Source organism: Nicotiana tomentosiformis, chromosome 6 (genome assembly GCF_000390325.3).
Source record: "Nicotiana tomentosiformis chromosome 6, ASM39032v3, whole genome shotgun sequence".
NCBI lineage: Eukaryota > Viridiplantae > Streptophyta > Magnoliopsida > Solanales > Solanaceae > Nicotiana > Nicotiana tomentosiformis.
Genome location: NC_090817.1, coordinates 110,284,453 through 110,302,150, shown reverse-complemented (window position 1 = coordinate 110,302,150; position 17,698 = coordinate 110,284,453). Strand labels below are relative to the sequence as shown.

The 17,698-nt window shown below is 39.0% G+C and overlaps 1 protein-coding gene across 1 annotated transcript; it reads right to left on the bottom strand.

Annotated features, from left to right (window-relative positions):
* Positions 1-17,013: 17,013 nt before the first annotated feature.
* LOC138894572 (serine/threonine-protein phosphatase 7 long form homolog) lies at positions 17,014-17,484 on the bottom strand. Its single transcript, XM_070179276.1, has one exon. The coding sequence runs from the start codon at positions 17,482-17,484 to the stop codon at positions 17,014-17,016; it is 471 nt and encodes a 156-aa protein (XP_070035377.1).
* Between the last annotated feature and the right edge of the window lie 214 nt (positions 17,485-17,698).

Genomic DNA, 17,698 nt, shown 5'->3' with positions numbered 1-17,698 from the left:
GAAGAGCTATTGGGCTGAGAATAAGCAATTGGGCCAGATTAATTTGGGACCCAGGTTGAGTTGTGAGCGTAAGAACGGTTATTATAAAGGCTTAGTGGTCTGTGATTTGGGGGTTATGCCTATTGTGGAAGAAAAGAATGTTTGTTCCTTTCATCTCCTTGCTCTGAGTCTAAGCTTCTCATCTCCGTTCTTCTATCTATCCCTAGTTACTTCGTGCAATTCCTATTGTAATTCTGGTATTTGAGTTGTAATCGCACTTCAGTCTTAGTAGTACAGTTGAGAATTTGGGTTTCTGTTACATTAGATTTGATATCATTACATTGGTGCTTTCATCGTTCGTGCTCCAACAATAATGGTTGTATTAGATCGATTCAGCGGTGGAAACCCAGAGGGTTGGATTTTTCGGGCAGAGTTGTACTTCACATACCTTGGCTTCTCCGAAAAGGACTGGTTACCTCTTCCTTACCACTACCTTGATGGCGAAGCTGTTGCTTGGTTTGATTGGTTATTTTGACACAAGCAATTTTTTGATTGGAATTATTTTAAAGAGAAATTGAAGCTGCGTTTTCGCACCCGAATGAGAGAAGCACATGGCGGGTGTTTAGCCGTTCACCAGCAGCGCAAGCCAGTGGGCGATTTTCTAGAACGAGTTGCGGCTATTCCATCATGGTGCAACATTAGAACCTCACCAACGCCTCAGTATTGGAATAATCACTCGACCAGCAACAACCTGAACGCGGCATACGAGGTGTTCGAGGAAATGCCGGACACCTCCCAAGATGATGAAGCAGCAGCTGAAACTACTGGGTCACCAGAAAAGCATATTGATGTCAATTCCATGTACAATGTCGCTAATGGAAGTCATATTGGAATTGAACCTCTTAAAGACAGGGAAATATTACAGGAGCTACAAACTGGTAATAAACTAATGACTGAGAAAGAGGATTTCATAGAGGAAGGCCAGGTGTTTGACAACATGCCGCATAACTGTTGCTCCAAGGTACTAACTAATGAATCTGATTTGGATGATGGCAACTCAGAGGTAGACATGGTGCTTGCTGAAAATTTTCAGAAAGATACATGTCGGTTGCCTAGTCAAATTGTCGATATGACTTCATTTCTGATTTCTTTTGCTGCACGTGAGTATAAGGTTAGAAATAGGATCGTGCTAATTACTGGAATCAATTACCCGTTGGCAGACAACTTAGCATTTTCCAGTCAAGTACTTTCACTAGTACCACACTCTGGTAGTTGGGCTACGGATGCAAGGGATATTGGACTATCAAATTCTAGTTATGTGCCCAAGTGGTTTGACATAGGGCAGGAATTTCTCATTGCTTCAGGGTGTGCATCTCTTTGCATATTCCTTTAAGTTTTCCATCATATGCACATACAATGTTTGAAGCAATTAGAAAGAAATTGAGTTATTTATTTGCAAAGTCGTATGATGGGGAGTTGTTAGGCGAAGCTAAATTTAGTCTCGAGTCCTTTAATGTTGTGTATCTTGATGGAAATCCCAAACGCACCATTGACAAGAACTATGTCTCTCCAACTGATGCGGCAACCAATTTTTTGGTATACCTATTACTAGCGGAGAAGATTAGTGCCGAAAGAGATTGAGCCCTGCTGAAGTCGCATATCCATTAGAAAATGTCATATCGCTTCACATTCACATGAGTCTATGTCCGTGGAAATTTTTCGATAAGAAGTTCATGATGACTAATGAGGTCTCAAATATTGTGCGGTATGTTCCTTGCAACATTTTATTTGTTGGTTATGACAAACCAGCCTAGGATGAGGAGTTCACGTTAATAATTAAGCAGCCATCATTATGTGATTTTCGACTTCTAGTTTTGAGTTGCATAGACCTAAATGGCTATGCTACTTTACCTTATGATACTAAGAAGATAATTTTGATGGATGACAAACTTTCTATGGTTGGTGATTTTATCATGCAATCATGTCTTCTTTCTATTGATAGCAGTGAGTTGGTAGTCTCTGTCACAACCCAATTTCACCTATAGGTCATGATGGCGCCCAACACTATAGTTAGGCAAGCCAACTAATAAATTAAACATATATCGATAAAATTTAAGTCCAAGAAAAATAATAAGACACCAAATTCTACCAATGTGTGTGCCAAGACCTGGTGTCACAAGTGTATGAGTATCTAGTAGATTATACAAAACTCCAAATACTGTCTGAAATGAAAATAGACAGAATTAAAAATACAAAAAGAGGCACTGGTAGCTGCAAGAACGCTCAGAAAGGCAGCTCACCATTACGCCCCTAGATAACGAGGATGTGCGATGATAGGTTCTCCACTAGTATCTGTCTCAGATCCTGCACAAAAAGTGCAGCAAGTGTAGCATGAGTATGTAAACAACGTGTACCCAATAAGTATCAAGCCTAATCTCGAAGTGGTAGAGACGAGATGGCCGACTTTGACACTCACTAAGAGTTAACAATAATAAATAGAATAAATTATAATTATTCAAATCAGCATGATTCGCATAGTTAACGATAATTTTATTCAATTAACAGAAATAATAAAAATCCTTCAAATGCAACAATTTCCAATCTATTAATTAAATCCTTCAATTTCAATAAAAATTCCAATTTATCAAATAGCTTTACAAGCTGCAATTCAATTTCAATAAATTTTCAATTTATCAAGTAGATTTACAAGCTGCAATAAACTGTCCAAGTATCGTGTAATTATTATTATTATTATTATTAAGCACGATTTCTGTCGAGATCGTACGACCCGATCCAGAGTTTCGTGTACACTGCCGAGAGACGTGCAGCACGATCCATAGATGCATATATCCTGCCGAGGCGTTCGGCCCGCTCCACAAGAAAGGAGGACATTTTCTTATGTACCTCCGGAATGAGAGTATATTTATTATAAGATAAATTCAGGAGGAAAAATAATTTTTCTTAACAATTAATTAATTTAAACAGAAAATTTAAGCATATGAGATTTCCATCCTTTAATATCTTCCCTAACAATTCACAATATATATCAAATAATTTAATTAAGTAAAGACTACAATTTACATATATATATATCAAATAATTTAATTAAGTAAAGACTACAATTTACGCAAGTAATTCATGCGTTTGAGTCCTAAACTACCCGGACTTTAGCATTTAATAGTTGCTACGCACGGACTCTTGTCACCCCGTACGTACGTAGCCCCCACAATTAGCAAAAATTATTTAATTTAATCACTTATGGGGTAATTTCCCCCTCACAAAATTAGACAAGAGACTTACCTTGTCTTATTCCAATTTAATCCACTAGAAGGACCTTTCCTCGATTATCCAACTTTGATTGGCTCGAATATAACCAAAAATAATTCGATACAATCACTAAAATTCAGTTCTATAAGAAAATACTATATTTTTAATAAAAATTTCGAAATTAATTAAAAATTCGTTCGTAGGGCCCACATCTAAGAATCCGACGAAAGTTATGAAATACGATAACCCATTCAATTACGAGTCCAACCATACCAGTTTCATTCAAATCTGACTCCAAATCGATACCGAAATCTGAAAAATTCGTTTCTATGAGATTTCTAAATTTTTTCCAAATGTCAATCTCAAAACATTAATTAAATGATGAGAACAATGATATATTTATGTTTATAGGCCAAATCCAAGTTAGAATCACTTACCCCAAAGTCTTTTCCTTGAAAATCTATCAAAGATCGTCTCTGCTCAAGCTCCAATTTGTTAAAAATGGCTAATGAGACGAATGCCCTCTTTTATAATTCTGCTTGGGCAGCCCTCGATCATGTCCTCGATCATGGCCTCGATCATGGCCTCGATCGTGGCTTCGATCGTGGGTCTCGATCTTGGGCTCGATCTTAGCCCAGAATTCCCAGCAGAAAGGAAAAATTGCAGCCGCTGTTTTAAGTCCAACTTTTGATCCGTTAACCATCTGAAATTCACCCGAGGCCCTCGAGACCTCAACCAAATATACCAACAAGTCCTAAAACATCATCCAAACTTATTTGAAACCTCAAATAACATAAAACGACGCTAAAATCACGAATTATACTCCAATTCAAGCATAATGAAACTTAAAATTTCTAACTTCTACATTCGAAGTCGAAACCTATCAAATCAAGTCCGATTGACCTCAAATTTTGCACACAAGTAATAAATGACATAACTGAGCTGTGAAAATTTTAAGAACTGGATTCCGACCCCCGATATCAAAAAGTCAACTCCCCGGTCAAACTTCCAAACTTTAAATTCCTATTTTAGCCATTTCAAGCCTAATTTCACTACGCACTTCCAAATAAAATTCCGATCATGCTTCTAAATCCAAAATCACCATACGGAGCTGTTGGAATCATCAAAATTCTATTCTGAGGTCGTTTGTACATAATACGACATCCGGTCACTATTTGAACTTAAACTTTTAATTTTTTATCAAAATTCCATATCTTGGGCTAGGGACCTCGGAATTTGATTCCGGGCATACGCTCAAGTCCCAAATCACGATACGGACCTACCGGAACTGTCAAAATACTGATCCGAGTCCGTTTGCTCAAAATATTGATCAAAGTCAACTCAGTTGAGTTTTAAAGCTCTAATTCACATTTTAATCCATTTTTCACATAAAAAACTTTTCAAAATTTTTTACGGACTGTGCACGCAAGTCGAAGAATGATAAATAATGCTTTTCGAGGTCTTAGAACACAGAATTAATTATTAAATTTAAAGATGACATTTTGGGTCATCACATTCTCCACCTCTAAACACAAACGTTCGTCCTCGAACGGGTTTAGAATTATACCTGAAGTGCTGAATAAGTGTGGATATCTTCTCCACATGTTTTTCTCGGCCTCCCAAGTCGCTTTCTCAACTGGTTGCCCCATCCACCGGACCTTTACTGCAGAAATCCTCTTGGACCTCAACTGTCGAACCTCTTTATCAACAATGGCAACTGGCTCCTCTTCATAACCCAAGCTATTATCTAGCTGAACTGTGCTGAAGTCTAACACATGTGATAGGTCGGCATGATACTTCCGGAGCATAGATACATGAAAAATCGGATGAACTCCCGATAGGCTAGGAGGCAATTCAAGCTCATAAGCAACCTCCCCAACTCGTCTCAACACCTCAAATAGGCCTATAAACCTTGGGCTCAACTTGCCCTTCTTCCCGAATCTCATGATTCCCTTCATCGGCAAAACTTTCAAAAGAACTTTTTCACCCACCATAAATGATAAATCACGCGCTTTCTGATCCGCGTAACTCTTCTGTCTAGACTGTGCTGTACGAAGTCGCTCCTGAATCAACTTTACCTTTTCCAAGGCATCTTTCACTAAATCAGTACCATATAACTTAGCCTCACCGAGCTCAAACCACCCGATGGGCGAACGACATCGCCGACTATATAAAGCCTCAAATGGAGCCATCTCGATGCTGGATTGGTAACTGTTATTATACGCGAACTCGGCCAAAGGCAAGAAACGATCCCACTGACCTCCAAAGTCAATCACACATGCCTTGAGCATATCCTCCAAAGTTTGAATTGTCCGCTCCGATTGCCCGTCGATCTGCGGATAAAAGGTTGTGTTGAGCTCTACATGGGTCCCCAACTCACTCTGTACTGCTCTCCAGAAATGTGAAGTAAACTAAGGGCCTCTATCTGATATGATAGAAATTGGCACACCGTGCAACCGAACTATCTCCTGGATATATATCTGGGACAACCTCTCTGAAGTATACGTAGTCACAACAGGAATAAAATGTGCCGACTTGGTCAGCCTGTCAACAATGATCCAAACTGCATCAAACTTCCGCAAGGTCCGCGACAACCCAACTACAAAGGCCATAGTGATGCGTTCCCATTTCCACTCTGGTATTCTACTCTGGTATAGTCATCTGCTGAAGTAGGCCACCTGGCCTCTGGTGCTCATATTTAACTTGCTGGAAATTTAGACACCTAGCTACATACTCAACTATGTCCTTTTTCATTTGCCTCTACCAATAATGTTGTCTCAAATCACAATACATCTTCGTAGAACCTAGATGAATAGAATACCGAGAACTGTGTGCCTCCTATAGGATCTTTTTCCTCAGTCCATCCATATTAGGAACACATAGACGATCCTAGAGTCGCAGAACACCATCCGCTCCAATAGTCACTTCCTTGGCACCACCCCGTAGTACCGTTTCTCAAAGAACCATTAAGTGTGGATCATCATACTGACGAGCCTTGATCTTCTCAAATCGTGAAGAATGAGCTACAACACATGCAAGAACTCGGCTGGGCTCTGAAATGTCCAATCTCACAAGTCGGTTAGCCAAGGATTAAATTTCCAAAGCTAATGGCCTCTCCTCTGCTGTAATGAAAGCCAAACTATCCATACTCTTCGCCTTTATACTCAAGGCGTTTGCAACCACATTCGCTTTACCCAGATGGTATAGGATATTAATATCATAATCTTTCAGTAATTCCAGCCATCTGCGCTGCCTCAAATTTAGGTCCCTCTGCTTGAACAAATACTGCAAACTGCGATGATCAGTGTAAATTTCACAAGACAACCCATAAAGATAATGCCTCCAAATCTTAAGAGCGTGAACAATCACAACTAAATCTAAATCATGTACCATATAATTCTGCTAGTGGGGCTTCAGCTGACGTGAAGCATATATAATAACTCGCCCTTCCTGCATTAATACACAACCCAAACCAACGCGTGAAGCATCGCAATACACTGTATACATTCTCGAACCGGAAGGCAACACTAACACTGGTGTTATAGTCAATGCTATCTTGAGCTTCTGAAAGCTCACTTCACAATCATCAGACCATCGGAACGGAGCACCCTTCCGGGTTAATTTGGTCAAAGGTGCTGCAATAGATGAAAATCCTTCCACGAACCGACGATAATAACCTGTTAAACCCAGAAAACTCCTGATATCAGTCGCCGAAGTGGGACGATGCCAATTTTGAACTGCCTCAATCTTTTTGGGATCAACTTAGCCTTCGCCCGATACAATATGCCCCAAAAATGCTACAGACTCTAGCTAGAACTCACATTTGGAGAACTTAGCATATAATTTTTGTTCCCGCAACGTCTGAAGCACTACTCTCATATGTTGCTCATGCTCCTCCTTATTGCGCGAGTAGATCAAGATGTCATCAATGAAGACAATGACAAATGAATCAATATATGGCCTAAATACCCTGTTCATCAAATACATAAACGTTGTCGGGGCATTAGTTAAATCGAAGGACATCACCAGAAACTCATAATGACCATATCTAGTCCGAAAGCAGTCTTCAGAACATCTGAATCCCGAATCTTCAACTGATGGTATCCCGACCTCAAGTCAATCTTAGAGAACACCCTAGCACCCTACAACTGGTCAAAAAGATCATCAATGCGCGGCAACGGGTACTTGTTCTTAATAGTGACTTTGTTCAATTGGCGATAATCAATACACATCCACATTGTTCCATCCTTCTTCTTCACAAATAATATCGGTGCACCCCAAGGCGATACACTCGGTCTGACGAACCCTTTGGCTAGTAACTCCTCAAGCTTCTCTTTCAATTCTTTCAATTCTTTCGGAGCTATGTGATATAGTGGGATAGATATAGGCTGTGTATCTAGATCCAAGTCAATACAGATGTCAATATCACGATCAGGTGGCATACCTGGAAGATCTGAAGGAAAAACATCGGAGAACTCCCGAACTACAGGCACTGAATCAATAGCCGAAGTCTCTGCAGTAGTATCCCGAACATAGGCTAGATAAGCCAAACAACCCTTCTCAACCATGTGTTGAGTCTTTTATAAAAGAAATAACTCGATTAAATGAACTAACAGACGAACTCTTCCACTCCAGCTTAGGCAATGCTGGAATAGCCAAGGTAACAGTTTTGGCATGACAATCTAGAATAGCATGATATGGAGATAACCAGTCCATGCCCAGAATAATTTCAAAATCGGTTATCTCAAGTAATAGGAGATCTGCTCTAGTTTCATAACCACAGAATGTAATAATACAGGACCGGTATATCCAGTTTACAACAACAGAATCGCCCACAGAAATACCCAGAAATGGAGCAAATACAGATGACACATATGAATACGTAGATCCCGGATCAAATAATACTGAGGCATCTTTTCCGCAAATAGAAATAATACATGTAATCACGGCATCTGAGGCCTCTGCATCTGGTCTGGTCGGCAAAGCATAGAACCAAGCTGGAGCGCCAACTGGATGGCCTCCGCCTGGCTGAACTCCACCTCTAGGATGGCCTCTACCCACCTTTCCTCCACCTCTAGGTGGTCGAACGACTGGTGGAGCAACTGGGGCGGTAATCATAGGTTGCTGACCCTGCTGCACTGGTCTACCCCACAACCTAGGGTAGAATCTCTGCATGTGACTGGGGTCCCCGCACTCGTAACAACTCTTCGGTGTGATGGGCTGCTGACTAAGTGTTTGGCCCTGGGGACCTGAATACCCACTGGAAGGACCCTGAATAGCTGGTGGGCGATAAGAACTCTCTGTTATAACACTAAGATAAGGTCGCACTGGAGCACCTCGAGGAGGCGGTGGTGCTGGATATGGGGGCCTGCTGGACTGCCCTCTCACGAACTGACCTCTGCCCCCAGACGGAACACCTCTAAACTCTCCAGAATACCTAAACCGCTTATATCTCGTAACCTGCTCTCGGCTCCGCTGACGTACACCCTCAATCCTACGGGCTATCTCCACGACTAGCTCATAAAGAGTACCCATCTCAACCTCTCAAGCCATAGTGGCCTGAATGCCAGTATGTAAACCCGAAACAAACCTCCGCACTCTCTCCACCTCAGTAGGGAGTATCATAAGTGCATGGCAAGATAACTCAAAAAACCTCGCCTCATAATCGGTCACTGACATCTGACCCTACTGGAGCTTCTCAAACTGAACCTCAACTCTTCCCTCTAAGAGGGTGGAATATACCTGTCCAGGAAGATACAGGTGGATGAGACTCTAATATCCTCATGTTGTACAATCTATCCTTGCACCTATCAATGAAATCCTGGGGATCCTCATGTCGCTCACCCCCAAAGACAGGAGGATGTAGTCTAGTCCATCTGTCCAATAGTTTCTAAGGATCAACGACTACATCTGGCCTGGGCTCAAGTATAGCTGCTGCCACTGGCTGGGCTCCACCCACGGATAGTGCACCCTGGGTCTGATATACAGCAGTTGCATGTCTATGAGCCTGTGCGGTAGGGGTCTGTGCTCCCCCACCCGCCTGAGATATGACTGGCTCTGCCGGAAATAAACCGCCCTGAGTCATATTGTCCATGAATCGCAGCATACGACCCATGACATCCTGAAATCCCAGTGCATATGTGAAATCCATCGGAGCTGGCTCTGCCACATGCACCTCATCCTGTTCCTCAACAATAGGGTTCTCTACTGGACTCACTGGCGGCATAACTGGAACAGTCCTGGATGTCCTCGCCCTCTACCATGAGCTGGAACCCTCCCTCGGCCTCTAACAACTGGGGGAGTAGCTCTTCCCTGGTCTGGAACCTCATTAGAGCGCGTTCTCACCATCTGTGAGAGAATAAAAGAAGGATATTTAATACTACATTAATTGCACGATGGAATATGAAGAAAGGTAGTTTCCTAACACCCTATAGCCTCTCGAAGATAAGTACAGACGTCTCCGTACCGATCCGCAAGACTCTATTAGGTCTGCTCATAACTTGTGAGACCCACGTGAACCTAGTGCTCTGATACCATATTGTCACGACCCAATTTCACCTATAGGTCGTGATGACGCCCAACACTATAGCTAGGTAAGCCAACTAATAAATTAAACATATATCGATAAAATTTAAGTCCAAGAAAAATAATAAGACATCAAATTCTACCAATGTGTGTGCCAAGACCTGGTGTCACAAGTGTATTAGCATCTAGTATATTATACAAAACTCCAAATACTGTCTGAAATGAAAATAGACAGAATTAAAAATACAATAAGAGGCACTGGTAGCTGCAGGACGGCTCATAAAGGCAGCTCACCACTACGCCCCTAGATAACGGGGATGTGCGATGATAGGTCCTCCACTAGTATATGTCTTAGATCATACACAAAAAGTGCAGCAACTGTAGCATAAGTACGTAAATAACGTGTACGCATTAAGTATCAAGCCTAATCTCGAAGTGGTAGAGACGAGATGGACGACTTTGACACTCACTAAAGGTCAACAATAATAAATGGAATAAATTATAATTATTCAAATCAGCATGATTCACACAGTTAACGATAATTTTATTCAATTAACAGAAATAATAAAAATCCTTCAAATGCAACAATTTTCAATCTATTAATTAAATCTTTCAATTTCAATAATAATTCCAATTTATCAAATAGCTTTACAAGCTGCAATTCAATTTCAATAAATTTTCAATTTATCAAATAGATTTACAAGCTGCAATAAGCTGTCCAAGTATCGTGTAATTATTATTATTATTATTAAGCACGATTTCTGCCGAGATCGTACGACCCGATCCAGAGTTTCGTGTGCACTGCCGAGGGACGTGCGGCACGATTTATAGATGCATCTATCCTGCCGAGGCGTTCGGCCCGCTCCACAAGAAAGGAGGATATTTTTTTATGTATCTCCGGAATGAGAGTATATTTATTATAAGATAAATTGAGGAGGATGAATAATTTCTCTTAATAATTAATTAATTTAAACATAAAATTTAAGCATATGAAATTTCCATCCTTTAATATCTTCCCTAATAATTCACAATATATATACTCTCTGGTAGTTTAGGACTCAAAAGCATGAATTACTTATATATAAGTAAAGACTATAATTTACATAAGTAATTCATGCTTTTGAGTCCTAAACTACCCGGACTTTAGCATTTAATAGTAGCTACGCACGGACTCTCGTTATCCCGTGCGTACGTAGCCTCCACAATTAGCAACAATTATTAATTTAATCACCTATGGGGTAATTTCCCCTTCACAAGATTAGACAAGAGACTTACCTCGTCTTGCTCCAATTTAATCCACTAGAAGGCCCTTTCCTCGATTATCCAACTTTGATTGGCTCGAATCTAACCAAAAGTAATTCGATACAGTCACTAAAATTTATAGGAATCAATTCTATAAGAAAATACTATATTTTCAATAAAAATTCCGAAATTAATTAAAAATTCGTCTGTAGGGCCCATATCTCAGAATCCGGCGAAAGTTATGAAATCCGACAACCCATTCAATTACGAGTCCAACCATACCAGTTTCACTCAAATCCGACTCTGAATCGATACCGAAATCTCAAAATTTCATTTCTATGAGATTTCTAAAATTTTCCCAAATGTCAATCTCAAAACACTAATTAAATGATGAGAACAATGATATATTTGTATTTATAGACCAAATTTAGAATCACTTACCCCAATATCTATTCCTTGAAAATCTATCAAAGATCGCTTCTCCTCAAGCTCCAATTTGTTAAAAATGGCGAATGGGACGAATGCCCTCTTTTATAATTCTGCCCAGGCAGCCCTCGATCATGTCTTCGATCATGGCCTCGATCCTCGGCCTCGATCCTGGCCTCGATCGTGGCTTCGATCGTGGCTTCGATCATGGCCTCGATCCTCTGCCTCGATCGTGACTTCGATCTTGGTTCTCGATCTTGGGCTCGATCTTGGCCCAAAATTCCTAGCAGAAAGGAAAAATTGCAGCAGCTGTTTTAAGTCCAACTTTTAATCTGTTAACCATCCGAAACTCACTCGAGGCCCTCGCAATCTCAACCAAATATACCAACAAGTTCTAAAATATCATACGAACTTATTTGAAATCTCAAATCACATAAAACGATGCTAAAACCACGAATTATGCTCCAATTCAAGCTTACTGAAACTTAAAATTTCCAACTTCTACATTCGAAGTCGAAACCTATCAAATTAAGTTCGATTGACCTCAAATTTTGCACATAAGTCATAAATGATATAACTGAGCTGTGAAAATTTTTAGAACTGGATTCTGACCCCGATATCAAAAAGTCAACTCCCCGGTCAAACTTCCAAACTTCAAATTCCTATTTTAGCCATTTCAAGCCTAATTTCACTACGGACTTCCAAATAAAATTCTGATCACGCTCCTAAGTCCAAAATCACCATACATAGTTGTTAGAATCATCAAAATTCTATTCCGGGGTCGTTTGCACATAATTCGACATCCGGTCACTATTTGAACTTAAACTTTTAATATTTCATCAAAATTCCATATCTCGGGCTAGGAACCTCGGAATTTGATTCCGGGCATACGCCCAAGTCCTAAATTACGATACGGACCTATCGGAATTATCAAAATACCGATCTGAGTCTGTTTGCTCAATATATTGACCAAATTACGCAAGTCGAGGAATGCTAAATAGTGTTTTTCGAAGTCTTAGAACACATAATTAATTATTAAATTTAAAGATGACATTTTGGGTTATCACAGTCTCACTTTTCGGTGCGAGATCTGCTAGACTTGCTTATCCATTTCCTTACGGTGGCCGAGAGTCTGTAGTATCCCTAGTTGAACAAGTTACTGGAACTTTCGTATTGGGGGACCGCAATCCATGGACTGGTGGTGCACTGGTTTCCATAGCGCATATGGAGAATTTCTGTGCTCCTAAGAGTAAGGCATTACTACTGCTGGAATCTACTGGAAAGTTTTGCTCATTTGCATCAGCTTACTCTATGATTAAAGTGTGGGATCCCGGATGACAATGGTGTGTGAATTTCTATATAAGTGAAATAATTGAAAATATAATTTTTGGCTTAGAGATTAGTGATATATCGCTGAAGGCAATTAAATGTGACAATGTTGTTTCACAAGTGGCAGAACTTTCTTGGCTTGGCTTACACTCACCAACAAATGCCTTGACATGGGTACCAACTGAACATTTGAGGTCATCTTCCACCATTGTAGATCTTGTGGCCACCTCAAACCAAATATTTGGTTCCCCACATATTTTCTGTAATACTCTTGGATATTCAATTTATTTTATATTTGCACAAGACTTGCATAGTTGTTCTTCAACCGTGAATAAGATAGGGCAGCGACATCCTAGTGCTAATGATGAACAACGAGCTAGCCAAACATCCTTATTCCTTCGACACATTAGCGCATGTATTGCTTCCAGGTATGTGGTAGAGGTGGCTGATAAGCTTTGTGTGAAGAAGGTCAAAGAGGACTCAAGCATAGTAGAGCTTTCTAATGGCTTTTATGTGGAAACTACACAATACCCGAGAGTAAGGGAAATTACAAGTACTGGTCATCCTATTGTCTCTTATAAGACCCCATTCATGGGCTTTGCAAGAATGATAACTTGGATGAGGCACTCATTTTGAAGGAAGTAATGAGATTAAATGGTATAACATCAAGAATTGTCATGTATATGATGCTTATTCTGCTGAAACTTACTAAATATAATGAAATTGAGTGGGTGTTGACAAACATATCTAACAAGGGGCTTATTCCAAAAGAGGTGTTGTACAATACCATCCTTGAGGGCCATTACTCAACAGAAAATATCCTGCAGGATATAAAGGTTACTAAGGAGAGGATAGTTAGGTGCTTGAGGCAAATTGATGAGTTGCTGATCACATTACACGTGTTGCTTTTCTGGGGATTTACTTCTGAACAGTTTGCCTTGGTTCACTCATTTCGCTTTTCGCTAATTGCTTCGCGAAGAAGGCAAGCAAGATCATGCCGATACGCAGGGCAGGTTATGATGACACTCAAGTTGATAACACTACTAATGCCTGAGAGCCACAAAGGACAAGGTTTAGATTGGTTCGCTAAAGGTGCACTGGATCCTCTATTTTCCTCTAGGCATAAAGAACGCCTTAGTATTGATATAGTTGGTTGGGATGGGAGCTCGTGAGTATCAATATTCTTGACTTGAACCTTCAGGATAAAGTTCTTATCGAGGATTGGAGTATTGTTATGAATCATCCCCAGCCCAATGTCACAAATGTAGCTATTGGGCTTAGAAGAGCTATTTGACCGAGAATAAGCAATTGAGCCAGATTAATTTGGGACTCAGGTTGAGTTGTGAGCGTAAGAACGGTTATGATAAATGCGTAGTGGTCTGTGATTTGGGGGTTATGCCTATTGTGGAAGAAAATAATGTCTGTTCCTCTCATCTCCTTGCTCTGAATCTAAGTTTCTCATTTCTCTTCTTCTATCTATGCCTAGTTACTTTACTTCGTGCAATTCCTATTGTAATTCTGATATTTGAGAATTTGGATTTCTGTTACATTAGATTTGAGATCATTACATTAACCATCATCATTTTAATGGACTGAAGTGTTCTACCCAGTGTAAAGTCTACAATAACGAGAGGAATAGAATTTACATTAGCATCCTCCAAAAGCAGGATACTATAAATTAAACACGAGCGAAACATCTACCGAAATCTGAAAAAAGGGGGATTAAGAGGAGCCTCCTTAAAAAGTGCAAAGAAGACTGGATAGTCAGGTGCATAGGAAACATCCCTCATGCAACATACACCTTTAGCAGATTACTGCCCTTTTCCCATGGTCTTAATAATATTGTTATAAATTGTGGATTCTAAGCCATTGGAAAATTTCAGGCTCAAAAGAGGTAATAAAACTTGATCCATAACTTTTACTTACATTATTCTAATATTGATTTTGATTGCAGGTTCCTAGCTCACAGATCCTTTGATTGAACATAAATGCAGGAAACGAAAAAAAGGTGATGGATGAATAGGTAAATATGGAAGAAAGATGCAATATAATACTAATGAATTTAAGTTTTAAGCACTAATGGCGTAAAAAATATTCACATTATTAAAATCAGGTCACGTGTTAGGTAATTAAAATAAATCTTTTAATAAACATTAAATAATAACATGGGAAAAATGTAAGTATATAACCTGCTATCACATATTATATTTCATTGATAGCATAAAATATTTTTTACGCTTAAGCGTAAATAACTTAAATACATCATCCGTTTCAATTCACGTGAAGGTGTTAGATTATGCACGAAATTTAAGAAATAAACAAAAACAAATTAAAATATATGATCTAAAACAAACCGTAGAGATTTGTGTGGCCATAAATTATTCATTAACGATAAAAATAAGAAGTAAAAAGTTAAGAAAATTTGTCATTCTTTTTTGAATAAAGTGAAAAGAAAAATATGTCATGTAAAATGAGGCGGATGGAGTATTAATATAATACATTTTGCAGTTCTTTCTTTATTGGAGATAGGGTCAAATATACCCTCTATTTTGGTATATTGTTCACTTCTACCCTCCGTTATAATTTATCGTTAACAAAACTTTTTAAAAATACCTTCCATCCATCCACCAAATTAGTAAAATAATCATTTTAAAAAAAATGATTAACCTATAACACGTTAACCCATCATATAAAAATACAGAACCTAAATTTCTAAGACGTCTTAAGTCTTAACAAATTTTATTAATTTAGAGAGAGACCGAGAATGATGGTGGCAGTAGAATTTGTAAAAATTTATATTTTTGGTTCTTAGTTGTTCATGGTGGCATTAGGATGTCATGTTATCACTTTCGGTTATATTTTTATGTGGTTATAATATAACATCCCTTTGCCTAATGTAATGCACACTTAACAATTGGTTTGTATGTTGGTAACAACTGATATATACTTTAAAAATACTACTGTTTAAAGTATGTTGGCTAATACATGAAGTTAGTGTACTTAGGTTGTTAAGTAACTTTCCAACTTGTTGATGTACTTTCTTTCATTCTTGAGAATTCCTTAGACTGTTGCTTGATATTAAATTAAGTCTCCTCTAATTTCTTTTTAAATTTTTGTTCATTATAAGTTCAATTGTTACTAAGAATTATGAGTATCCCATTCCATAGCTTGGAGTCTAACTTTGGTTCTTAAGACGTGATTTGACGATAATTACTCGTTGCCCAAATGCTTAAAGAAGAATAAGAAAATCATTGTGCGTGAATACTCATCAACAAAGGCTCACTATTGGAGGAAGAAATACATCGGTAGCTACCTTAAGACTTCTGAACTGTCAACCTAATAAGATGCTATAAACATTCAATTCACGGTGGAAAGAAAATCATGGTGAATACTCGGTATAATTCGACATGGTGAAAAAAAAAAAGCTAGAAGGAAAAAAAAAAATTAAAAAAGGTAGAATATAATAAACAAACAATAAGGATATTAAAAGAATTGGAACTCAATATATAAATGAATATATGGTTGTCGGTATTTTTATATCTTTAACTTCTTGAGTTTAACAAGTGACTACGAAGGAGATGACTAATATGTGAGGAAAAAGGCAGTAAATAAAAGTGGTTGAACGTGTTATTAATGGGTTTTAAAAAAGACAGGTCTTTTTATTTTAATTTGGTGGCTTTTCGTAAGGTAGAGGGTATTTTTAAAAAGTTTAGCTAACGGTAAAGGTAAATGTGACCCGATAGTATAACGGAGGATAGATATGAATAATATATTAAAGTAAAGGGGAGTCCAAAACCCATTTGTGGTTCTTTTTGACAAAAAGAATGGAAATACATGTAAAAGAAAGAGTTACCTAACTATGTATAACGCTCTTTTAAAGAGCGCTATACTTTAACAGATGTTTTGGACGTTAAAGTATAACGCTCTTTAAAAGAGTGTTATACATATAACGCCTTTAGAAACATCACTATATATGTATAGCGCAGTTATAAAGAGCGTTATACCTGTTTTGTGGGGCCACCAATAAGTCTCATGCGTTTAACTGACATAACAATAATTGAAATGGGTATAGCGCTCTTTAAAAGAGCGCTATACCTAAAAAAATTCAGCCCCCCGAGCTAGGCATTGCCTTATTTAAAGGCGTTAGGATTTTACAAAAATTCATTAAAAAATATTCCTAACTCCCGTTCAAATTTTTTTTCTTGTTAAATTCTCAAAAGCTGTCAAACTCATGCGACTGGCCCCTCAGTGTGCAGTCTCATCCTGTGGCCTGAAACCAGTGATCTGCTGCAGCATGTCCAAATACTGCCCACGCGTCATCTCTCTCATGGCCTGAGGCAGTGCAACAGGCAGTCCATCAACAGGCATATCATATAAAACCTCCACGTCCTGCAGCGTGATGGTGGCCTCGCCAATGGGCAGGTAAAATGTATGTGTCTCCGGTCGCCACCGCTTTATCAGAGCCGTGACCAAAGACCAGTCGAGCTGCAGCCGGCCGATCTCCAAAATCCTGTAGAAGCCTGTATCCCGCAGGCGCTGGACTACACGGGGATGAAGATCTCTGTCCTTCATAAAATCCCACATGTCGTCCACTCTCCTGGCGTGGAGAGTCTGGGCCAGTAACTCTCCCTCCCATATGTAGGTAGACCGATGATCGCCCTGTAACACTAATAGCTCATCGGAGAAAGGTCCGGAATGCATAGGCGGCACATCCATGTCATCTACTGTAAATTAAACAACATTAATTGTATGTTTGATGTGTAAATTAAATAATTAATTTTTAAAGTTATACAATATTTAATTGGACAGAGTATATATCTATGGGTTTCGGGCTCGATATTTGAGATCCAGTAGCACCAAGCTATCCTGAATTCTTGTATGTGTCAATTTTATTATTTTCAAATTTTGTATGTTTGTTCTGTAAATTAAA

Coding starts and splice junctions, on each gene's coding strand:
- LOC138894572 (XM_070179276.1), bottom strand. CDS start 17,484: ATGGATGTGCCGCCTATGCATTCCGGACCTTTCTCCGATGAGCTATTA.